This window comes from Bacillus rossius (genome assembly GCF_032445375.1).
Source record: "Bacillus rossius redtenbacheri isolate Brsri chromosome 9 unlocalized genomic scaffold, Brsri_v3 Brsri_v3_scf9_2, whole genome shotgun sequence".
Classification (NCBI taxonomy): Eukaryota; Metazoa; Arthropoda; class Insecta; order Phasmatodea; family Bacillidae; genus Bacillus; species Bacillus rossius.
The window spans coordinates 6,637,595-6,662,519 of NW_026962013.1; the positions used below are offsets into that span (position 1 = coordinate 6,637,595).

The 24,925-nt window shown below is 40.7% G+C and overlaps 3 protein-coding genes across 3 annotated transcripts in view; 2 read left to right on the top strand and 1 right to left on the bottom strand.

The window, feature by feature from the left end:
• Positions 1 to 726: 726 nt before the first annotated feature.
• Positions 727 to 7,857, bottom strand: LOC134542787 (lysozyme 2-like). Its single transcript, XM_063387312.1, has 5 exons — positions 7,688 to 7,857; positions 5,457 to 5,636; positions 4,767 to 4,840; positions 2,652 to 2,878; positions 727 to 1,039 (listed from the first exon to the last, which is right to left on the bottom strand). Exons 1-5 carry the CDS (start codon positions 7,734 to 7,736, stop codon positions 1,036 to 1,038), a joined length of 534 nt encoding a protein of 177 aa, XP_063243382.1. The 5' UTR covers positions 7,737 to 7,857; the 3' UTR covers positions 727 to 1,035.
• Positions 7,858 to 11,594: 3,737 nt separating this feature from the next.
• Positions 11,595 to 24,925, top strand: part of LOC134542786 (uncharacterized) — a 45,910-nt gene continuing 32,579 nt past the window's right edge. Inside the window, exon 1 of the mRNA XM_063387311.1 lies at positions 11,595 to 11,776. The gene's annotated coding sequence lies outside the window, so the exon portion shown is untranslated. The remainder of the gene's footprint in view (positions 11,777 to 24,925) is intronic.
• LOC134542785 (uncharacterized) overlaps positions 11,787 to 24,925 on the top strand; it is a 29,812-nt gene continuing 16,673 nt past the window's right edge. The window contains exon 1 of the mRNA XM_063387304.1: positions 11,787 to 12,593. Coding sequence (XP_063243374.1) covers positions 12,585 to 12,593 — 9 coding nt within the window. The 5' untranslated portion in view covers positions 11,787 to 12,584. The remainder of the gene's footprint in view (positions 12,594 to 24,925) is intronic.

Below are 24,925 nucleotides of genomic sequence, written 5' to 3' on the forward strand. Positions count from 1 at the left end.
AGAACGAAAAAACCCCAAAAATGATGACAGCACAAAAATATTGAACCCAAAAAAAAAAATTCAGTACAACAGTTGAAACGAGACAAAAACACGACAAAACGAAAAGACGAAACAAACACAATAGTTTTCCAAAACAGAAGAGAACGAAAAAATCCTCCACAAATGATGACAGCACAAAAATATTGAACCCAAAAAAATTCAGCACAACAGTTGAAACGAGACAAAAACACGACAAAACGAAAAGACGAAAAAAACACAATATTTTTTCCAAAACAGAAACAAGCGACGTTTCGGGAATTGCTATCTGCTCCCCTATCACACAATGTTTACATTTCAACCCATTAGCATCTACGATAGACAAGCGAACTTCGTTTATTGTGGAAATAAGTAGGTACTTTTGTTTACACTGAAACATAAATATTTACGGAAAAAAAAGTTTAGATTCACATATTTAAGTATTTTTAAACACTCGGATCATTCTAAAGACATTTTATTTGGCCTGCAGTTTCTTCTTGCTAAGCTCAATATCTATTTACGTTTTTGTGTTCCATATGTAAAAATAAATTGCTACAATTTTTTTTGTACTTCAATATTAAATTATTATTCGATTGGTAACCAAATCTAATAAGCTAAAAAAATTTATATTAGGAAAAAGATTTCCCAAGATATTGGAGTCAAAAGGTTCTATCTAACAAATCCACACAAAATTTTACATTAAAAAACAAATTTGTTAAATAATTTGTTTTATTCAAATTACACTTTAAAACTATTTTCACAAAATAAAATATAACTGAAAATAAATACCACTATCCCCTGAGATCACACAGGGATACAATATATGCTGAAGTTTAAAATATTGCTTTAATTGTTATAACTTCCTTCATGGTTAGTTTCTTCCCCATGGCCTGACTAGCTTATCTTCTCGATGGTAAATGGAGATGAAGACATCTAGTGACCAGAAGACCTTCGTGAGAAGTGGGTCATGCTGACCGGTTGTAGCCGACACTCGTTTTCGGTCACCCACTGGAGACATTATCATCTGCAACAAACATCACAAAAACATAGCTAATAGGTAGGGACCGGAAAAATTCGCGGATTCAATGACCTCTAGGATAGCCTCCATTATCCTCTGCACTTCTCAAGTAAACACGCGTGTTCATTGGTTACTAAATTGTGAGTCGTCTCCACTGGGTACCTAGCTTGTGATTCGACGCTTCTTTGGTCGATAGTCTCTCATTGGCCCAGAGAGCTCCAGTTAAACCGCGAGCCAATAGCAGAACCAGCAGAAATATAGACATGTTTGAATTTCAGCGTATCACGAAATGAATCCGCGAATTTTTCCGGTCTCTGCTAATAGTTTACCAATCTACCTGCATTGCTTCATGTGTAGGCCTATGTTCGGTATCTGTACTATATGCATACCGACAAAACTAGTAGCTAACGAAAATGTATTCCTAATGAATGAGTGCTGCAGTAGAATTAAGCATCGGTAAACAGTCGATTTACGATTTAAAGAACAATCAATCAATTAATGAATGGTTTGTTCATAGTTCAGACAATGTGTGCGACGTGCTAGCGTTGGGTAAGTTGATCAATGTTATCTAATTAATAAATGCGTGTAGTGTCACACTATTCGTTTCTGACACTGAAGATAAAACAACTACCGCGGCGTTTATCGGTTGAACATTCTTTACGTCGCTTTTCTTTGTTATGGTGTTTTGGCATTGTGTATTTCGGCATTCTGTGCTTCTAAGTTATGATCTTTCTAAATGGCGTATTTCTAAGTTGTGATAGTTCTACTTTATAACTTTCTAAGTCATGATGTTTCTAAGTTGTGTGTTTCTAAGCTATGTGTTACCGTGTTATAATCGTTCTAACTTATTATAGTTCTAAGTCGTGACATTCCAAGTGACGTGGGCCCACCCAACTCACAACACCTCAATGTCACCAAACATCCGTTATCTACATCACCATTAAAACATAATGTATATTTTCACAACTAGAGGTAGTGGGTGGTCTGGAACTCCACCCGGGGGCCTGTGGTTCGATGCCCGGATCTTGCACTCGGACCTCGAGGCCCGCAATGGCTGTGATGACAGTACAGTTGCAGCTCGCTCTGCGGCGGTGTTGCCTGATTAATAGAGACCGGAAAAATTCGCGATTTCAATGACCTGTAGGATAGACTCCATGATCTTCTCTATGCATGCGGGAAAATGACATCTGCTCATTGGCTACTGTCTCGTGACACCTATTAACTGGGACGCTAGTGATTCGATACTTCTTTTGTAAAAGGTTTTTCATTGGCCGAGTGTCATTCAGATAAACTGTTGCCCAATCACTGATGCGTAGAGACCTGAAAAATTCGCGGATTCATTTCGTGTTATGCTAAAATTCAAATAATTATACCTTAGTGCTGCTTCTGCCGTTTGGTCCACTGTTAATCTGGAGGACTGAGGGCCAATTAGAGACCCTCACTCATATAAGTGTTGAATCACAGGCCACCCAGTCGAGACGACTCACGAGTCGGCAGCCAATGAACAGTTGGCATTTGCCCGAGTGTGTAGAGGATATTGGAGTCTATCCTGGAGGTCATTGAACCCGCGAATTTTTCCGGTCCCTACTGATTGAGCGACAAGTGTGAGCCGACCTACCCTGCGAAGAAGGCGGGCGCGCCCAGGTAGCCGCCGGGGAAGAGGGGCGGCTGCACCTGGGGAGCGGGCGGCGGCGGCGGGAGTCGCCCGGGGGCGGCGGTGGGGCGGCAGCGGTCGTAGCGCGCCAGGAAGGCGGTGCCCCTCAGCGGCCTGGCGCAGCTGTACGCGCCGTTGTAGTGGATGGCGGCGTAGTCGTCGCAGTCCGTCACCCCGTCGCCGTCGCAGTCCTGTCCGACAGCGAGGTTCACACGGTCCCGGACCGCTCTCTGCACGCATGGTCCCCACAAGGGGAAGCCTACAACTCACGTAGTTTCGGTTCCCTATCACGTTCGTGCAACTTCGGATTTCTCTCAAAAATTGAAATTAAAAATATCGAAGGGTTAAGTTAGGTTAGGTCAGTCACAACATGCTTGTTTTCATTGGAAACGTCTGATTTAGCGGCTGAAGTGGCGTTAATACCAAAACGCAAAACATCGGAAATCTTCGGAAATTATTGCAGGGAACCGAAACTACGTGAGTTGTAGGCTTCCCCCCCACAAGGGTGGGGCTGGGCGGACCTCTGGGTCCAGGGCCCTGTTCATTTTTTTTAACGTTTAACAATAATAATTTTTTTACAAACTAAAATAAAATTTAATTGAATTTTTTTTTTACTCAATGAAATTTTAGAAGATTTTACACACCTACGGCTAATTTTATTTTTTCTGTACCTATTTTCATTTTTTATCTTAGTGTGTGAAATAAATATAAATACTTGCTGTGGTTATTTTTTAAGTAAATTAATTTTATAAACAAAGCTCAGCTTGGACTTATAAAATAGTAAGTAACCGTAATTACACCGTATTAAAAAAAATCTATTAAAATTTTTCTCATATTCCATGCAGCAAAAATATTTTGAATGTTTTTATCTCAATGCATCTAGTATTGAATGCCTTTAACGAATTTCATATAATGCCAACCAAGGCAGTTATGCAATTATTTTTGACCTTCAAATGCTATTTTTCATCCCTTGCACTAAAAATAATCTTATAAAAAAATTTTGGTCAAAGATTTAAGGTAATATTAAGATGTTCTTTAAATGATTCATGCAATGGCGAATTTTGATTTAATGTAGTTTTTTTGGACATACGCCATTGCAGTTTTGCACTGTTTGTCATAGAAAAAAATTCCGAAAATAAAAAATAAATAAAAATATGACGATAAAAAATGCACAGAAAACAAAACTGAATCAGCTGATGAATCAACGATAGAACTAAAAAAAGTATTATGGTCAACACAACGAGAATAGCACGGACAAAATAATCTATTTTTACATTTATATTATCTATTTTGTACGCATCTCTATGGAGTAGGATTTGTGCTTCATAATACGCTTGTATTGTTCTAGGTATACATATCTCTATGGCGTTACAGAGTCAGTGAGTCAGTGATGAGCGTAACTATAGGATATAGGGTAACTATAGCGTATAGGTAGGGACCGGAAAAATTCGCGGGTTCAATGACCTCCAGGATGAACTCCATAGTTCTACGTACACTCGGTCAAATTCCACCCACTCATTGGCTGCTGTCTTGTGACACGTCCCAACGTAGCAGCCTGTGATTCGATAACGCTTTGGTTGGGTGTTTCTCATTGGCCCAGATTCATCCAGGTGAGTTGTGAGCCAATAGCAGTGGCAGCACTGAGGTATAACTATTTGTATTTTTGCCTATCGCGAAATGAATTCGCAAATTTTTCCGGTCTCTACGAATAGGTAGGGACCGGAAAATTCGCGGATTCAATGACCTCTAGGATAGCCTCCATTATCCTCTGCACTTCTCAAGTAAACACGCGTGTTCATTGGTTACTAAATTGTGAGTCGTATCCACTGGGTAGCTTGTGATTCGACGCTTCTTTGGTCGATAGTCTCTCATTGGCCCAGAGAGCTCCAGTTAAACCGCGAGCCAATAGCAGAATTATACACATGTTTGAATTTTAGCATATCACGAAATGAATCAGCAAATTTTTCCGGTCTCTACGTATAGGATAAGAATTGTGTTTTTTAACAAGCTGGGGAGTATCAAAAACTTCAGCGACTGACAGCGGACAGCCTTGTACTCACAACTACGCGACACACGCACCTTGCCAACTGCCGCCATGTAGTGCTCAACTATCCCAGCTGCGCAGTCGTAGCTGTTGGCGCAGTCCTGGTAGGCTGAAACACGAGCCAGTCACACCACACACCCGCCGCGACTATCTGTGCTCCTACATCACGAACACCATGCACGGTCGGCGGTTAGCTGGAGCGACAGCGACGACGATGCCTCTGCGAGAACGCGGCAAGTGCCGTTTGGTGCACGATCCATTCCATGTCACTATGTCACCATTCGACAAAAAAAAATGTACATTAATATATATTTATATATGCATATTTAAAAGTGCATCTGTGCTATTTTACCTTTAATCAAGCTACGTGTTTCTAAATTATGGCTGTTCTAAGTTTATGTTTCTAAGTTGTGAGAGTCATAATTACGTTATTATTTTATAGCTTACTGCTTTTTTTTTATATTTTGTTCGGTTCGGAATTGTGTTTCTAAGTTATAACCGTTATAAACCGTGTTTATAAGTTATAACTGTTCTGAATAGTATTTCTAAGTTATAACATTTCTAAGATGTAGTTCTAAGTTATAACTGTTATAAGCCGTGTTTCTAAGTTATAACCGTTCTAGATGGTCTTTCTAAGTTATAACCGTTATAAACAGTGTTTCAAAGTTATAACTTTTCTAAACTGTATTTCTAAGTTATAACCGCTATAAGCCGTGCGCATGTACCTTCGGGCCGCTCGGGGTCGTCGTCGGGGAAGACCACCTTGCCGGCCTCCGCCCAGTAGATGCGCGACACCCAGAAGGGCCCGCAGTAGCCCTGGTGGCAGCCCGCGGTCTCGTTGCAGCCGGAGGCGGCCTCGCACAGGCAGCGCAGGCAGGCCCGGTCCAGGTTCGAGACGAACACGCCTGCGACACGTCAGAGCGACTCCACGAGACCATCAGCAGCTGACCAGCTGTCCCTGTGTCAAAACCTTTGTGGCATTCTAGAGACCTGTAAAATTCGCGGATTCATTTCGTGATAGGCTGAAATTCAAACATGTGTAGAATTCCGCTGGTTCTGCTATTGGCTCGCGGTTTAACTGGAGCTCTCTGGGCCAATGAGAGACCATCGACCAAAGAAGCGTCGAATCACAAGCTACCCAGTGGAGACGACTCACAATTTAGTAACCAATGAACACGCGTGTTCACTTGAGAAGTGCAGAGGATAATGGAGGCTATCCTAGAGGTCATTGAATCCGCGAATTTTTCCGGCCCCTAAGTCCATCAGCAGCGCCAAGAATAAAAAACAACTTTCCAGACCAGCTGTACCTGTGTCAAAACCATTTGTGGCATTGCCTGTGTGTTTCGTGGTTGGCTGGGCTCATTTCAGGCGCGTGTCTCTACTGTCGGTACACCAATCACAGACAGCCATCCGGTGCGGAAGTAAACGCAGCCGCCAATCACAAGGGAACAATAGCTAGCGCAGGCATACCCAACTGCAGTCTAACGAGCGATCGTTTTTTTTTTTTTTCGCGAAAAATGCATGCTCCTAACCATCAGTAGATTTAATATGATAACGTTTTTGGTTGAAAAAATCCCCATAGAAAATACTCATTAATTGTAACAACTTTAAACTTCTTAATTTAATTATTCATTCAATATCTAACAAAAAGACTAAATTTATAGAAAATTTTGTACCTCATAAAAGTTTATTTTAAGCTTTTCAAATAATGGATGTTGTATGATGTTTTGCATATTTGTTCAAACCAGTATCAGGTAAAAAAAATACCTTTTACATTTACGCTGTGTTTTTTTTTTAAAAAAATGTGATTGGTCAACATAATTACGTAAACACATACCAGTTCAAAAAATATTTTACTATCGCCTTTATTTTACATTTATATATATATATATATATATATATATAATTTACTAACTAATCGTCAAAAGCCATTGAAATTAGATTTTAAAATAATTGATCTTGAAGCTGAGTCGCAATGCCACGACGGTAGCGACACGCTCAGCAGCCAATGAGATACGAGTTCGCCGTGACGTCAGCACGACGAAATACGCGCTCCGACGGTCCGAAGCCTTCCCAACACACGGCCACACATTATTGTGGATGCACCGAGAGAAAGGTTTGTTTGTCTCAACAAAATATTTGTTTGTATATGGCGAAATAAATATATTTTGCTAACTCAAACAAATATTTTGTAGTAAGAAAGATTCTGTTTACTCAACAAAATGATTTTGTCAACTCAACTGTATATTTGGTTAGGTATAACAAATCAATTTTGTTACTTACCGAATTTGGTTAAGCTAACAAAATATTTTGTTACAGCAAGTAAATATGATTTTTTCGCCATATATAAACAAATATTTGTTTGATTTAAACAAACATTTTTCTGTGTGTGTATATCGTTTCATTGTAAAGTATGGATTGTTGCAGTTGACGTTGCACTTTTAGTTACAAAACAAAAACAAAAAGAAGAAGAAGTAGCAAAGCAACCAAAAGAGGATAGCCAAAGATGTCTTCCGCGACACTCAGCTGATGGGACCGATTGTTCGCGGACTGAGGGCTTTCAAGCCCACAGCACCGTGTGACGCAAGCGCGGCTTCAGAGGAAGGGCGCAGGGGGCGATAGCCCCTTCCGAGCCCAAATTTTACTTCTTATTTATGTGTGGGGAATGTTAATGTTAACTTGAAAACTTTCGTTAATGTGCTAAACTTTTATTTCAATCATAAATTTGTACGAAAATACTAAATTTCAGTATTTGAGACCATATATTTTGTTAATATCCCAAGGGCAATGTCATGATTATTAACTGCGTCCTCCTGCGTGTGAGAGCCCTGCCCGAGAGGTATTCCTGGAGCCGCCATTGGAGTGACGGGAAGCCGTCAGTTCGTCGGTCCGGTGAGTTGTGATTGATCGGTAAGGAACTGTGATCGCGCTATACACCGGAGGAACGGCGACTCACCGGAGCAGACGGCGGCGACGAGCAGGACTCCGAGTGCCAGCCGCAGCATCCTGCTTTGTTCTCGTCGCCGACTGCCGGGGAGATGTCGGTGGCTGGTCGTGCGAGTGGCCGCCGCTCCGCTCCGCGCGGTTCGTCTCTACTGGCCCGTCGAAGCAGGGGTGGAGGGGACTACCATCGACGTGATCGGGGAGGAAAAAAAAAAAAGAAAAGAAAGAAAGAAAAAAGACGAACAACTCTCCCCCCCCCCTCTCTCTGTCCCTCACCATCACCCCCGCTGACAGGAACGGCGGTTCCCGAAGTCGAACAGCCCCCCCCCCCCCCACCCCCTTCGAAAGATGACGCGGCAAGACAACTGACAGCTGAACAGTCGCCAGCAACCGTCACGGTCTTGGTTGTATGTAGTTCCTCGCGCTAAGGCCTGGTTCACGAACTACGCGAAGTAAGTAGGCATTGTCCAACTTCCAACTTTCTTGCGTTTACGAAAGACCGTATGTATTTTAAGAGAAGTCTTCCGAAAATCTTTAAAGACGCGGACAGTATGTGCGTAGAAACCCACGGAGCTATTTTTATTGGTTACATCGAGACATTTCCCTAAGTGAATTAAAAAAAAAAATGTTTTAAATATAAATTATTGAATCTCGGGGTAGTTGTGGTTTTTTTTTTTTTTTTTTTTTTTTTTTTTTTTTTTTTTTTTTTTTTACTGTTTTGTAATGAATATGGTTGGAGACGTCTTGTGACTTGCGTGCTTTATAAACAATGGTGATTTTCTTGCGTTGTAGCGTATGTAGTTGTGCTCCCTCCTTGCGTGGTTCATAAACCCGGCCTAAGGCGTCAGGCACCCTCACACACACGCACGTGTTTGGCGAAGGATACCGGATCCGTGATAACTCGTACGTTATTTATGAGCAACCACTCGTTAACGACTATGACTGGCCCTCCATTCTCCTTGCGGGGTAGTCAACCCCTAAATTATTTTTAAATTGTTTTGTTTTATTTAGGGATGTGTCGAAAACTAATTTTTTTTTACGAATACAAACCTCAAATCCGAATCCCAAATAATATATTAAATCTACCACTCATATCCGAATCTTTTGTGGACACTTATTTCCTTGCTGCTAAAATTATCGGTAAATAAAATTTTAATATATTTTATTGACAATTTATTTATAATTTAATATATATAATCAGAAATATTTTTTATTTGCTCAATATTAAAATAAATATTATTTTTAATAAAAAAATTCGTGTACATTAAATTAAAATTGTTTCTTACATTCATCACTTTTCAACGGGCAACTTAGACGCCTTACAACCTAGTATTTGATTGTATATGAATCACCCGTGTTCCGTTACGGAAGTCTACAGACAGAACACTCTAGCGCTGCTAATTATACATTCCCCTCCCCATGGGTACGCCACTGTCGCGCCACGAACTGAAAAAAAAACCTAAATAGAATTTTGAAAATCAAGATATAAGAAAACCGTTAGAACGAAAAAAATGAACAATCAAAAGAAATTAAAAATCAATCAAAACCACCATCTTAAATCCAGCAGTTTTTAAAAGCGTTCAAACTCATATAATTGGCAAAGTTAATAATTACAGAAATACTGGATACCGATCAAAAGTTAATAAGGAATCAAAAATGTAACGGCCGTTGCCAGGAGACTAAGAAAGCATCAACGACTCAAATGTCCGTTGACAGGAGATAAAGAAAGCATCACAACCAAGGCGACAGCCGTTGCCACGGAGATTATCGGGAAAAGATTATCGAAAATCGCTAAGAAACTTCAATTTTAAAACGGAAATCAAGTAAGCATCAGAGCTACACATTTGAAAACAAAAACTCACATAGATCACAGATTGGCCTTGATTAATCCAGCTAATAACATTTGAAGATATGGTTCAGGATTAATGATTTAAAAAAGCGTAGTCAAAGGTAATTTTTTTAAACATGTTTTATTTTATTTTTTATGACACTGGTTGCCTCATAATATTTTATTATAGGATTTTAAATTCCATACTTCATTAGGAAATTTCCAACAATTGATATGATTTCATTTTGGGTTTTATGTTCTGTTAACGTGTGCAGTAGCTGTCGTTTCGTTATTTTCGTTGACTCACGTTAGCAAATGGAAATCTATCCAATAATGCATCATCATTACATTGCCAACAGATCATCTTCGAGGCGTTAATTGCGCGCGGGCGAAGCCGCGATGAGATTGGCCATCCCGCTTACATTTAAAAAATAAATAAATAAAAATAAAAAAAAGCTCTCACAATCGTAACCTCTGCATGCAATCTGCTCACAATACGACCCGCCGTAGTCATAGCAACGAGCCCTCAAGCGGTGACGTAATCACTTCTGCCTCAAGAGTGAAAAAGAGCTGGCAGGAACAGGACGTAGATCTCACAAAAAAAAGAAGCGACAACCAGAAAAGTTGTTGACGTCTCCGCTCCGGCAGGATTGGTATCTCCGGAGGGGACGGGAGTAAGAGTGGCCACCTGGACCCAAGGTCAAAGAGAACAGGTGGCCAATGTAACAGGAATTTTTCGCCTTTTTATAAAATACTGAGAATTTACCTCCAAACATTCAGAATACTGAGAAATTGACATTTAAAAACGAACATATGTTTATTTAAATTATAATTTATAAACAAAAATTGCAAGAAAACTGAAAAATTCTACATAAATAATTTTTTTTTACTTTTTTTTTTTGGGGGGGGGGGGGGGTGTTTATCCATCTATAACATTGCATGTTTTATTTAAAATATTTTGAAATTATTTTTTTTTAAAATAATTTCCTTCATAACTGATGTTAGAGTTAAATGTTTAGAAATTACCCCCATATACAATCAAGAATAGTAAATAATAAATTATCTTTTAATTTGGTTTATATTCAGATGTCTATTTTTATCTCATCTGTAACCAAAGTTAAAATTACATTAATCCGCCCCAGAACCAGAAAAACGTTAAAGAATTTGTGTCAATGATGAGCTTTCATTTCTTAAACAATCCATCTGTAAAGTAATTTCAGAAAATGAAACAAAATCGTCAAAAAATGAAAGGTAGCTTCAACTCGAATGCGATAAAATGAATTCTTTACAAGACAAGCCCGAAGTTGCAGTTCTCCTTTGTAGCCCTTTATTATAGTTTGAAATTATTTTTAATTATTCATACTGACCTGGTGATCCAAAATTCTTTTGAATAAACGGAACAGAGAAAATACGAAAATACGACCGCTAAAGTCATCGTTTTCCGAACAAACTTGACACAACTCTCCGCGCTAAAATATGTTATACCAAATATGCATACATATTAGGTAACGTTTTTTCAACGAACTGCAGGTTGACTGGTTAATCAGCGATAGTTGCTGGATGTGTGTGCTTAATGAAGGAAAATCCACTACCAAGCCAATGGGAATCACCAATAAGTTAACGTACGTCATGAAACTACTTAATATTAAATATAAATTCATAGCTTCGAGTAGATAAATCAAAAATTCATTTCAGTTGTTTGCTGCTATATTAAGCAGAATGATTGTGCACATAAACAATAAAATAGGGCCGGGATTTTCAAGATTTTAAATAAATGTGACATATGTCCGGCCTACTAGCCACATTAGAGCAAGAGTTTGACGAGCTATAAACAGAATAAACATCAAAGATGGCTCACAATACTACCCCTCCTTCTTTTATTCCTTTTCCGAGTCCCGTGCAACACTGGAACGTATTTTCGAACGCCCTCCTCGCACGGGTCCATATTTAAATCCCGCGCCAACGGGAATGTGTATCAACTACTCGCCGGCCGCCTGCGCCCAGCGCCCCAGCGGCCCGCGGTGGAACTAGGGCCGCTCCGCTCTCACCCACACGCGCGCACACGTACCCGCCCCGGTCTTGTAACCGCCGCGGTCCCCTGCTCCACAGTTGTTCAGCCGTTTCCGCTCCGGGCGGGCCGATAAACACGACCGCCACGCCGGAGGAGAAGGCACGACTTCCTCTCAGCCGCGACAGCCGGGTGTTCGTGTCTAACCTTCCACTGCCCAGCCAGGAAGCAGAGCTTCCATCGAGGCGGTGTCCGCATTGTTGCGGGTAAGTTATTCCCCGAACGGGTTTTTTTTTTAAGTTTCTGTCGCCAAGCTGTCACGTGTACTGCGACCAATGTCATTTGACGCTGAAACGGAAGACCTTCCTCAGAGCTTTTTTTTTTTTTTTTTTTTTTTTTTAACAAATTTCGTTTAAAAAAGTTGTCTTTAAATTTATTTTTCACATCTTGAACTTTTAAAATGGTATCCGTGTTGCGTGAAAAAAAAAAATATAATAAGACGCCAGGAAGTTGTTTCTAACAATGACGCTGAAACGGATGACCGTTCTCAAAGTTTTTTTTAAAAAAACAAATTTTGTTTGAAAAAGATTGTCTTTAAATTTATTTTTCACATTTTGAACTTTTAAAATGTCACCATGTTGCGTGAAAAAAATAAGACGCCAGGAAGTTTCTAACAATGGACTCAACAATAAATTAGCTTACTTTATTTTTCAACGCCAGCGTGTTGGCAAGATAATTGCAACGTTAACTCGGCAAACGTTTTAAATTAGCGTTGCTTTGTTCAGTGAAGGCTTGAGTTTTAATTTCTTTATCATCGTAAAATGCTAATCAATGCCTTTTGATTTGCGCAGCGGTAATTTGTCTTCCCGCCTTTTTTCTTTGTTCTGTTGGCGAGCTTGCAAAACTGGAGAGAGGTTAAATTTGCGTTGTGATCAACGTTGGTATCCTTGATATCTCGACTAATATAATTACTCGTGGGCTGGTATTTGTGGAGATAGTTGACGTTAGTGTAAGTTAACATGCCCATCGTAAACGCATATTTGTGACGTTTCAGCCGCAACATTTCAAGGACAGATGGCTCTAGTAAGTCTGGAACATTTTTATTTGTTCATCTGATATGTGGTGTGTAACGGTTATTTGATTTAACGTTATCTGCCGCGAATTTATGCTATCGATATTTCTTACTGTGAATTCGATCGAAACATATGGTTAAAATTTCAAAACACACTAATGTAATAATTTAAATAAGTAACGAAACACGAAAAACGTTAATGAATATGATTTTTTAAGTAAATAAAAAAATAGGAAGACAACTTGGCGTTGCGCGGTTGTGCTCACCTTACGAGGCAAGACAACACATGGTGTCATGACAGCTGATGCAATAGTTAGTGTTTATTTCATTATTTTGTCTCTAGTTATTATTTAATTACAAAACGTTTATGAATAAAGAAGATTAATTCAATGTTTTTTTCTAGTAATGAGGAGCTACATAAGCATTTCATTGCCATGCTGATAATCAAAATATAAATTTTCCAAAAATTTAAACATGAGTTTGTTTAGCAGTCATTTTGTATGTATGTACATTTCCCTGGGCAACAGGGAACCGCAAATTTTTCTTGTCAGACGAGTATAGTCTTTTAAGTAGTCTATCTGAAATTTAATACAAAATTACATTTACGCGTTTCTAAGGTGGTCAAACGCAATTTCGTAGTTTTATATGCATCTGAGTCTAAAATCATATGCCGTAGGTACTTCATATTTAACTAATGTGGACAAGCACTGTGTTTGCTGAAAAAAATTTAAGTTAGGCTTCTTAAATATATTTGGTGAATTTTCCTTTTATTATTATTATTATTTCATAGTATGGAAAATTTCTGCCATATTGGAAGTCAGTAAAATGATTGTTTCTGGAGTCTGGTTTTAAAAGCATTTAAGTCAAACGGGCGGCGGAAAGAAATAATAACTGCAACGATGTGACAAACTTCGCCTTTATTTTGATCATTGGCCTAATTCAGCGGTGGCAAGGGGTGGCAGTTCCCGCCCCAATATTTAGCCGCCCCATTTTGAAATAAAATATCAATAATTAACAAAAAAAAATAATCTAAAGTAAAATTTTACAAGTACAGCACTTTCGTGATTCATTATTAGTCAAGCCTTATTTAGTGCAGAAGAAAATTAAAATGTTTATTCGAACTTGTATGCTATAATGTTAAATAGAAATAGTGGATCAGCAGGCGTGACGTAATAAAATATATGCGTAAAGAACGAAAATGAGCGACGTCGCATCCGGAAGTGTCAAAACTGTAAACTTACATGATAAAAGATCAGGCAGAACACTTTATCAATTAAAAATAGACATACTCTTGAGTTGTTCGTAAATGGTATCTACTTTTACAAATAGTTTGGCCATTGATGAAGTAGTCAACAATGGATCTATTAGGGTAAACAGAGAATTTTATCAATGAAAATAGTCTGAAATAGCTTTAAACAACTAATAATTTATTGCTAGTTTTTTTTTTAATTTCCCACAGGAGGATCCTCGGACCTTCCTTAAACGTGATGCATTCCATACCCTCCAGACACCTGGTACGCCTTCCCACCCCAGTTAAAAATCTGAAATTACGCCACGCCTCTGGTTTTCATGATAATCTTTCTTGATCATTCTCTGACCGCGACGATTCCGTGTGACGTCACGGCGCTAGACTTCGCGACCTTCCGTTACGGTTACAAGGCAGGTTAATTCTGCAGTGGCCCGCCGTTGCCTTCCGCGGTAGATTGGTGAAGGGAAGGGAAGTCTCTTCGGCCATGCCTGACAGTCCAACGCGAGACTCTGGACTCATTAGTCTGGAGTAGCTTGGCTTCTGGTAGGTAACTGTTCCCTGATGACGGCGACTGCAATGTCGACTGAAACTCCGGTGAATTATTCGCCAAGGACGCGGCTACAACCCAGAAGCCAAGTTACTTCAGACAATGGCCTTGAAAGCCTACGAAAATTATCATTAGTCTGGAGTCCTGAACACTGGAACAAAAGTCCGGATTCACTTTATTCGGTACTTTCTGTCTCTTAGAACTAAATAAGTAAATCTCGGCTATAGAAACAGTAATTAATGTAGCCGCGGAGTTCAATTTAATTAGTGACATCGTTGGTAAATTTTTAAAGGTGAATAAGGCCAGGCCTCGATTCCTCGTTGCTACCGCTCTGGGCAGAAAATCTTCATTTCCCCCCCCCCCCACCCCCCTCAATTTCTTTACCAGTTTCCCCTAACATCATACAATTTATTATCAGTTTTAAAACAACACAATATGCGACTAAATACTAAGGTTTTTCAAAGACATATGCTATTAGTCTTTTTTTGCATTTAAATTAAATAAATGGTTGTTGCATTTTTATACAGCTGTTACTGTAGTAAATCATGAGTTATACTGCATATTGTTAAATGAGTTATAATCTATTTCTAAAGTTTTTGGTTTAAGCGCACTGCATTAGTTAGTATAAACTAACATTTCCCCTTGTTCTATATACTGTCATTTGGTGGCAGTTTTCATCTCGCCCAGCGAGAGTTGCACTTATCATCCCGCCTCGCCGACACAAATACACTCTCGCTAGGTGGACACTTAATGTATGTTTTTTCTACCTTAACGAAGGTAATGGGTTTAAATATTAAAGGATAAAATATTGTTAAAAAATGTTGAAACCAATATGGCTGCTGCTTTCAGTTGCTAGTACGTGTGAAATGTGACCGTGGATCCGGTTGCGCCAGCTTGTGTTTCACGTCAAGGCGTTAAGGTTAAAGGCTAAATGCTAAATGCTAAATGCAACGCGCTGGCAGATAAGGCACGCGAGCAGGGATTGTTTCCTTTTGGCCGTTGAAGGCCGCGGAAGTCACCGTTACTTTGTTCAGCCGAGACAAACTGCTGGTCGCGCAAAAGAAAATAAACATTTCCGCATTTTTTTCGCGACCGTTCAACGCTTTCTGGTTTTTGCATCGTTCATTGAAATTCGACTACAATCAAGATCTTTAGGACGCTAAGAGGCTTCCGAAAATTCCCTCTGAGCAGCGCCAGCGTAGCAAATCAAACAAACAAAAAATATCACAGTGTATAGTGTTTCAAAACATTCTCTTACAATTAGTTGATGTGACCGTACTTCGCAAAAGTATTTCGGATTAAGATATTTATCGAAAATACTGTAGCGTTTTTATCTTACTGTTATGACGAAGTAATGGCCTTCAGTGATACAGTAACTGTATCCTTATTTCCTTGTTGACCGAGTCAAGAGCAGACCACCGACTGCAGTCAATAATAGCACCAATTGTGTAAAACATCAAAACATTATCTGAAAGTCTTACGAACTGTTAAATTCTCCCCACGAAAAACAAATGTATATAAAACTTAACACGATGAATCCTAGAAATAGTTTTTTTTCATATTCGCTCCGAACTTAAAACGAATGTATAATAGGCAGAAGCAGGCATTTTTCGCGGGGGGGAAAAAAATAATAATCTGAACACTCATTTGATTGCAGAATGGTATGCCCACGCCAGCTGTTTCTTCCTTGTAATTGGCGGCCGTCTGCAAGAGAAGCCATTGCCTTATTTTTGTCCCTCGGGGCGTGACAAAACTACCTAAGGTCCAATGAGAGTGCAGTTCAAATGTGTAATGGTTAGGGACCGGAAAAATTCGCGGATTCAATGACCTCTAGGATAGCCTCCATTATCCTCTGCACATCTCAAGTAAACACGCGTGTTCATTGGTTACTAAATTGTGAGGCGTCTCCACTGGGTAGCTTGTGATTCGACGCTTCTTTGGTCGATAGTCTCTCATTGGCCCAGAGATCTCCAGTTAAACTGCGAGCCAATAGCAGAACCAGCAGAATTGTACACATGCTTGAATTTCAGCCTATCACGAAATGAATCCGCGAATTTTTCCGGTCTCTAGACTAATGGTGTGTGTTCTAACCTCTCTCCGAATAACAATATCGCTAGTTTTGCAGGTCTCTCGTAATAATTATTATTTTGCAGGTCTCTCATAATAAAACTAGCATGTGAGCGAGTGTCTCTGAGCACTCGCCAGAGATGTGTAACACGTAACCCCGGTAACGAGCAAATTCATGTGTTCTCATGTTGCAAATACACTTCTAATGCAAAAATATGACACGACATTTAACGTACAATTCTTTAAAGTAATGCCGAGCCTGATTAATGTACGCAAATTGTGTTTTAAAACTACATTTCTTGACGCGAGTCACGCCTTGCTTCCACACCCGCCGATAGAATTCGTTGCCTGGGCGGCTGCGTCGACTATCGAATCATTCCATTTGCAGACCGAAATTTTAAACTATAATATACTGAAAAGGCTGAGATAATAGCCAAAGAGACTTGAAACAAACATTAAACCCCTGCTTTTGACCTGATTTTCGAAAAAGAAATTTGATTAAAATACTGCCCATCTTGTTGAAATTCATCAAACGGGCTGATGCTATAAAGTTTCCCTTTGGCTTTGTGGTCTTTGGTTCGCGCAATCCCCCACAGATGGCAGCACCGTATGGTGCGTTCCCGTGCGACGTGAATTCCGTTCCATTCACGGAATTACTCCTACCAAATGTCGTATGCCGAGAGCTAGTGTTATTTCAAATAACTTCCACAGTTTCTTAAACTATATCACATTTATTTTCTTTCACATTTCCTTCCACAAAATACATACTACTTCCATCTTATATCCTTCAACCCCCTACACTCTCCTTTTTTTTCCCCTCCAAACATACCAAAAACAAAACAAAAACACATCCTTTTTTTCCATTTACCAACCTGACAACACAACAACTCCTTTCCCTCAAAAATTCCCCAGTTACCTGGGTTTTGGCGATTACATTCTACAGCTAGGATGTCAGACATCAATAATAATGATAATTATGTGGAGTACGACCACGTGCTGTTGAGAGCGGTAATTCTTTGGGAGGTCCTTGTTCAACTGTGCTCACGGGCAGTGGCGTTGCCAGGATTTGTGTATGGGGAGTGTTAAGAAGCATGCCCCCCCCCCCCCTGTATTAAAGCGGGGGGGGGGGGGGTCCGGGGGTCCTCCCCCGGGAAAATTTGGATTTTGAGGTGTAAAATAGTGCTATTTTAGCAGTTTTCGGTACTTAAATTTAAATATTGTAATGGTAAAATTTTTATTAATTTTAATATATATAATTTGTTTGAGTGATGAATAAGAAATTAATTAAAGATTTGGTGCTAAGGGGGGGGGGTGTTTAACCCCTAAACCCCCCCCTCCCTTTGGCTACGCCCCTGCTCACGGGAAGAACTGCAGTTGGCAGCGACGACCAAGCCTCGCTTCCGTATCTCATCCATCGCGGCCGGCTCGCCCGCCCGGTGAAAGGGCTGATGACGTCACGGCTCGTAAATAACGTGCCGTAGAGATGCCAGGTCGTGTGAGGGGCCGCGTGGAATTCCACTCCCGCCTTTTTTCAATACCTTACTCCCCCTTCTCCTCCTTTGGCGGACCAAAAACACCCGCTTTCGTCAAGTTCGTGGTTACAAGACGAGTCCGTCACAAAATATTTTATTCTTTGAACGTTATGTATCTCTTTATGGTCCTCTGACCAGCCGAGATGACGCTCAGAACTGCGAACGAAAATTAAACGTTAAGGGGGAGAAACATACTTTCACAATCATAATTATTGCAAGATTGTTACAAGACCCTAATCAATTTCTGTAGATTAATTTTTTTTTTTTTAAAAATTCGAATTCGTTAAATCATAGCATACACAGATTCCATCGGAATGCTTGAATAATAATGACTGGCTCTAAATAGTATTCCATTCATGTTTGGAAATGTAATTGTGTTTTAAATTCTCTCTCAAATAGAATTGATGTTGAAAAAATGTAAAATTCAACCAAACATCTCGTAAACACGTAAAAATTGGCTCTAAAGTTTGTTTGGTACTAGATTATTAATTAATACCACCACGCTGTAACAACGTAAAAAACGGGGGGATGTCGGTTTACGGACGATAATTTTACGTGATAACGTCATATCAAATTTTTTAAATTGCTGCTTTTAAAAAGCCCGCCTTAACCTGTTTGATATTTTAGAAGATTTTCTCGCACGGTGGTTGGCCGGTTCTTGCACGCTCGGCTCAGGTGGAACGTGACAATGAGTCATGCTTTTTCTTGCGTGCAGCCGGCGTTCATCGATTTATAAGACGTTATCACGTCAAAAAAAGATCCAAATTTTGTAATTTGTACTCTGAGATTCTAATAATTTTGAAAATAATTCGAATTCGGAACACATAAAAAAAACTGATGAATCTAAACTGACGGGTATCAGTCGTTCAACTACCGGCTTCCGGCTTACGTTACGTGCGCGAAAATGCTTACGCGCTTCGCTTTCTCCTTCTGGGGTGAATTTTTGCGCGCGGATATGAACACACCCGACAACTTTCTCCGCGAGTTAGGCTAAGCCCAGATGAACTTTCTATATGTAATAGTTAGAGCCACGACTATTTCACGGATCCATTGGTAGGTTGAAGGGGGGGGGGGGGGGCTAGAAACTTGCCCGCCGCGCCGTTTGCTTTTAAATAATTTCCTTTTGTTTGGTTCCAAAGTTCATCACAGTGTCCCAGAACTAACGACAAATCGTTAACAGTTAACAGTTAAACACAGCCGAGTTGCTCCAGAGAAACGCTGAAGCTTTTCGAATAAATATTTTTTTTTGCAGGAATGCACGACTCGTGAAAGCGGTACTTTCTAAAGGCGATATTCAGCTTGATTTTAATCAGAAAGGTCAACACCCACTATTTATGTTCTGAAAGGTTAAGTTAAAATTTAGGTATCCCTGCCTCATTACTCTGTTCCAGTGGTGGATCTAGAAACTCGTTCAAACAAAAGGAGGGGGTATAAGTGTCTCATGTTCAGAAACAATTGTTTTTTTGCAGTTTTTTTGGGTGCTACTAGCTTCCCGAGATGCCCTTACATCCGCCTCGTCACTATCTACCTGTCTGCCAGGGAGTTTTTTGATCGTAAACTGAATAAGTTTTAAAATTTAATTTCAACAGTTTTTTTTTTTACTGAATGCGGAAACTACGTGTGATTCACGTACGCGCACCAAAGTTCACAAAGACAAAGATAAACTTAGTACTGTTTAAAGAAATTTAACACGATGTGCAGTATTTCAATAAAATTAAAAAATTTTTTTTTGAAAATCAGGTCTAAAGTTGAGGTTAAGTATTTTTTCAAGTTTTCTTTCGCTTTTATCGGAGAATTTTTGTTACATATGTTAAAATTTTGGTCTACAATTCAAATTATTCGATATTCGATTTAACCTGGTCCGGCAGCGAATTCTAGCGGCGGTAGCGGGAACCACGCGTGATTCGCGTCCAGAAATGTAGTTTGAAAACACAATTTACGTATATATTTATCACACTCGGTATTATTTTAAAGAATTATACGTTAAATTTCGTGTTTGAGTTTTTATTTTTTATTGTAAGTGGAGCATGAGAACGCATGAATTTGCTCGTTACCGAGGTTAGTTGTTACAAATCTCTGGCGAGTACTGAACGACTCGCTCACTTTTTTTTTTGACGTGACAACGTCTAATAAATCGATGAACGCCGGCTGCACGCACGAAAAAGGATTACTCATTGTCCCGTTACTCACATTGCCCCGTTACGCTCATTGTACGCTTGCGCCGCATCTATCTCTCTTCCACTCGATTGGAACAACCATCGATTTGACTTTTTTGAGGCACATTAAACTTGAAACACTCCCATTCGTTTCCTACTTTTCCTATCATCGTCCTATCCTTGACAGGATAACACAGATTGGAAGAAGTTAAATAGCAAACATGTATAAAAGTTATAGTTAAAATAATCTCTTCGTTAAAGTAATAAACATATTTGAAATAATGAGTGCAAATAAAAGTAAATGTATCAATTAAATTGCAGATTTCATTTCACTCCTTCTTTGTATCCATACAAAGTAGTGATAATTCAATAAAAATGATTCAATTTTATTCATAAAAGTATGCAATCATTGCATCAATGTTTTGTTATGACGTTGTCACGTTAAACTATCGTACGTAAACCGACTTTACAGACAAACAATTTTGTTTTTATCACGGACGTTTTCAGTTATGAAAAATGCAACGCGCGGTATCTATTGTAAGTGGTATAGGTATCTTAAATGTTCCACCATAAGACGACAGGATCGCCGGTTGGAAGTCCCGCAGAGGCGAGTTGCCGACGGTAAGACCGCACGCCTGCGCGTAGAGGCGTCGAGACGTGCGACACGCGGACCATAGTCGACCTTAAGGCCGGTCCACACGCAACTGTTTTGTACACAGTTTCGACTGCGCAGGCAAAACTGTGCAAACAAAAGGTTGTAGTTTAGCCGTGTCCAAACAACACAGTTTGCAGCCAAGTTTTATCCTATCAGTTGCGAGAATTCCTTACTTTGGCCAATTCTTTCCGGTATACCGACCTCAAAAGAATTGCGTTTTTTTTTTTTTTTTGTGATTTTATCTCTGTTAGCCGCGATGTCAACCTCTTTGTATTTTTGCACAAGTGCTTCATACGCTTGACTTTTTTTTTTTGTCCCTATCGCTATATTATTTTGATTTGACCCGCCACAAACACGGAAAGGACTTGTACAGACCAATGAACTCTGTTAGAAATTCACGTGAACACTGTCGCAAATCGGTCATCGTTGAACATATTACACTGTTCCGGCACAAATACCGAGGGAAAACTAACTGAGCCCCGTGTACGGAGAAGACGGAGGAAGTGTCCGCACGCTATACGAAAAGTCTGTGCAGGTCGACTAAACTGCGCGTACATGCGTAAATGCTCTTGGCCACAGTTTTCTTTTTCCGTGTTCCGTCTCCGCGCAGTTCGCAAAACTGCGCAGTTTTCCTGTGTACACGCTACGTCTTGTCTACAACGATGTGACCTGCGCAGGTAAATCGTTGCTGAAAACGTTGCCTTTGGCGGCCCCCGACGAAGCCCCCACCCCGCGCGCGGCGGGAGACGGCAGGCCCCCCACAGGTGCGCGCGCGAGAGGCGAGGTATTTATAGAAGCGGCCGGCCTCCAGCGGGGAGATAGCCGCGCGCCTCATGGCGTGTCAGCGGAGCTGCCTGCCTTCTGGACTGCAGCCGCGCGCGAGCCGGACAAAAAAAAAACATTACCCACGTTTCGGTCGACCTCGCAGCCGCCATCATCAGAGAACCAGGTAAAAACGTTGGCGATGCACGGGAAATTTCATCACCTGTACGGAGAACCACAAGACGAACCTCGCGAACAGAGACTTTCACAAGAGATAATTTAAAACTGTAAACCAAAAACGTATTTTCCACGAAAGTCCATCGTATCGCAAACAAATAAAGACCCGGGCAATGAACACTGGACATTCCGGAACTGCTGCCCTGGTGATGACGACTATTCTCCCTTCGACGCGGCTACAACCCAGAAGCCAAACAACTCCCGACAATGGCCGCTGGTGTTTACAGCTGGGACGAATACTCGTCACAGCGATAACGAGAACGTTCGCAACGCTCGGGCATGGCTGGTTCGAGGACGGGGGAAGGACAGAAGGCGTATGGAGCCAGATCACTGTTTTTTTCCGCCATGTTTGTTACAATAGTGAGCATTGAAGAATTGAGTGGATATTATAGGGTCGTTGATGATCGCTACATTATGAAGAGAAACTGTCCGATTTTTGCCTGGCAACAGTCCTGTCTGTCTCGCCTCACTTTCGCTAGCGTATATGCTGCATCTGGACTCTTCCAATACCTCTTGAGTCGTAAACAATCCGGATTCGACCAAAAGGTGAAGGTTCTGTGTGTTCATGGCCTGATGGAAATCACAAACGCAAGGTCATATTTTTAGGACGAAACTAATTCTTTAAGTACTCGATCGTAAACTAGCCTTGATCCAGGTTACGCCGAAGTACGGGCGTAACTTCACTGTTAGAAATTATAGTAGATCCACGTACTTCCCAACGGAAAATTTAACTCAAATAAACGAAGAGTTCTTCGTAATTTCAAATAACTTAGTCTTCGTATAAACCACGCCGTGTTTCGACTTCAGAGTACTAAACATGGGTGGACAAAATAAGTGTTTTCTTGCTGCAGACTTCACCAGTATTTTTTAAATGTTTTTGTTAATATGCCAAGAATATTCTTTTGTATTCGTGTTCAAATAAGTAAGTAAATAACTCAAGTGTCCGTAATTTTACGAAGATAGCCGGAAAATTACGAAGATCCCTGGGTGATTTTTTTTTTAACCAGCGTTCTTCGTGAATTGGAGATGGAAATGTTTGATCAGGGCTACCAACCAGGGAGATCTGCAGAGCCGGTGACTCGGCCGTTGTGCGGTGCACAGCTGGCTGTAGGTAGGGGAGATGATGAGGGGGGGGGGGGGTGGCGACCCGGAAACAGCGCCCATTCACGCCTCGCCTGTAATTAATCCCTCCCGAGCCGAACCAAGAAGAGGAGAGCTGTGGACAAGACAGGGGGGGTGTGGGGGGTGGAAGGGGGGGGGGCGACCTCGGGGGCAGCACCGGGGTCGCGACAAATTGCTTCAACTGGCTTCAATGACTCGTGGGGGTCGGGCCGCAGCCGCGGTACAGTCACGTGCGGGGCGAAAATTGTTCCTGCCCTGACCTCCCCTCCGCCCTTTTCCGCGACTTGACTCACGACACGACACGCCACGCCCACGACGGAACTCTTCATGTTTCCTCGGTGCATGGCGCAATCGTTTTCCCAGACGCCATCACCAAGGGGGGTGTCCCGCCTGTTCAGGTTGTTGGTGAGGCGTGATGATAAGTGCCACGTTTGCTGGTGCTTCCAGCGTGGTATAGCCTCTATGCGCAAGCCTGTGGACTCGAGCACAGGGAAACTAAGAGATGTGAGCTGTTGCCATTACATAATATGACGGAGAAATGAAGATAAAGGTGTTAATGCAAGTCCCCTGGGTGCTTTCAAGAATCTGTACCTAGTGTTTTCATGCCTAAAAATTATTCTAAAAACACGAGTTTTTGCCTTTTCCACTCTAATAAAAATACAGTCTAAAACTAAATCAGAAACTTGAGCATTATCTTTTAAATCGCTTTTTTTTTATAAGCTCTGCACACCGTATAGCGCCCAGGTAGGCGAGGCCATTAAATCTACGGCCCCATCATGATACAACATTATAATACTAATAATAATAATAATAATAATAATAATAACATTTTATTGTATGTACTGCAGAAAATTTGGTCGCTTGTCATTATTAAACTGATGTTAGCTGCTTGACTTACAACATACCAGAAATATATTCGCGAAGTCTGTATTATACTAATTGCATCGCGGTCACACAAGTGATGTTCTGTACTTCGAAACAAGAGACTATTTCTTCGTTCGACAGAACAGCGTCATGGATTTCAGAACTAATCTCGTCGAGAGCGACTGAATGAAAAGTGCTAATGATCTATAAAAACCGCGCAGTAAAAAAAAAGAAGAAGCTGAGTGCGAGGCACGTCGCCAGAAGTGTTGGAATTCTTCAGTATCACGTCCCACGTCATTGGACCATTGTGATGAGAAACCTACCAGTCATTGACCCGAGTCAGATTCTGGAATAATCCACATTCGTGCATCTTTTAATTTAATTTTGCTGTTGCAAAAACTAAAGGTTAGGTTATATAAGAGTCAATACGTAAATTAAATTTTCGCAGAAATTCGTTATTTATTAATTTTGTTTTTAACGGGAGAGTACTTTTAAAATCAAACATAAATAGGGAGGATGGAAAACAAACAAAAATTTAACAGAATATAGGAACCACTCTTCAAAAATCCTCAAACCCAAGCTCTACCTCCAACTAATGACAGATCGCCTCTGATTGGTCAGACAGCTCAGCCATCCAGAAGAGAAGAAACCACTGATTGACCAGCAGACCCAAACCAACCACAGAGGCCCAGCTCCAACCGGCTAAACCAACCTGCCAACCAGAATAAAGGAAGGCCCTGATTGGCCCACAATTGCAGCCAATCAGGTAACACTCTCCTCTCAGGCGAAAGTATTTAAAGGCAGGAGAATTTACAAATTGCTACCCTGATGATAGCTTCCGCACAGTCGATCGAAACATCGGTGAAATATTAGCCTTCGACGCGGTTACAACTCAGAAGCTAAGTAACTCCTACTTTTCAAACGGTATATCATCGTGACAACGTATGAACATTTCACCGACGTTTCGATCGACCGTGGGGAAGCTATCATCAGTTAGCAATTTGGAAATTCTCCTGCTTTTAAATACTTTCGACTGAGAGGGGAGAGTTTCCCGATTGGCTGCAGTTGTGGGCCAATCAGAGCCTTCCTTTATTCTGATTGACTGGTTGGTTTAGCCAATTGGTGCTGGGCCTCTGTGATTGGTTTGGAGCT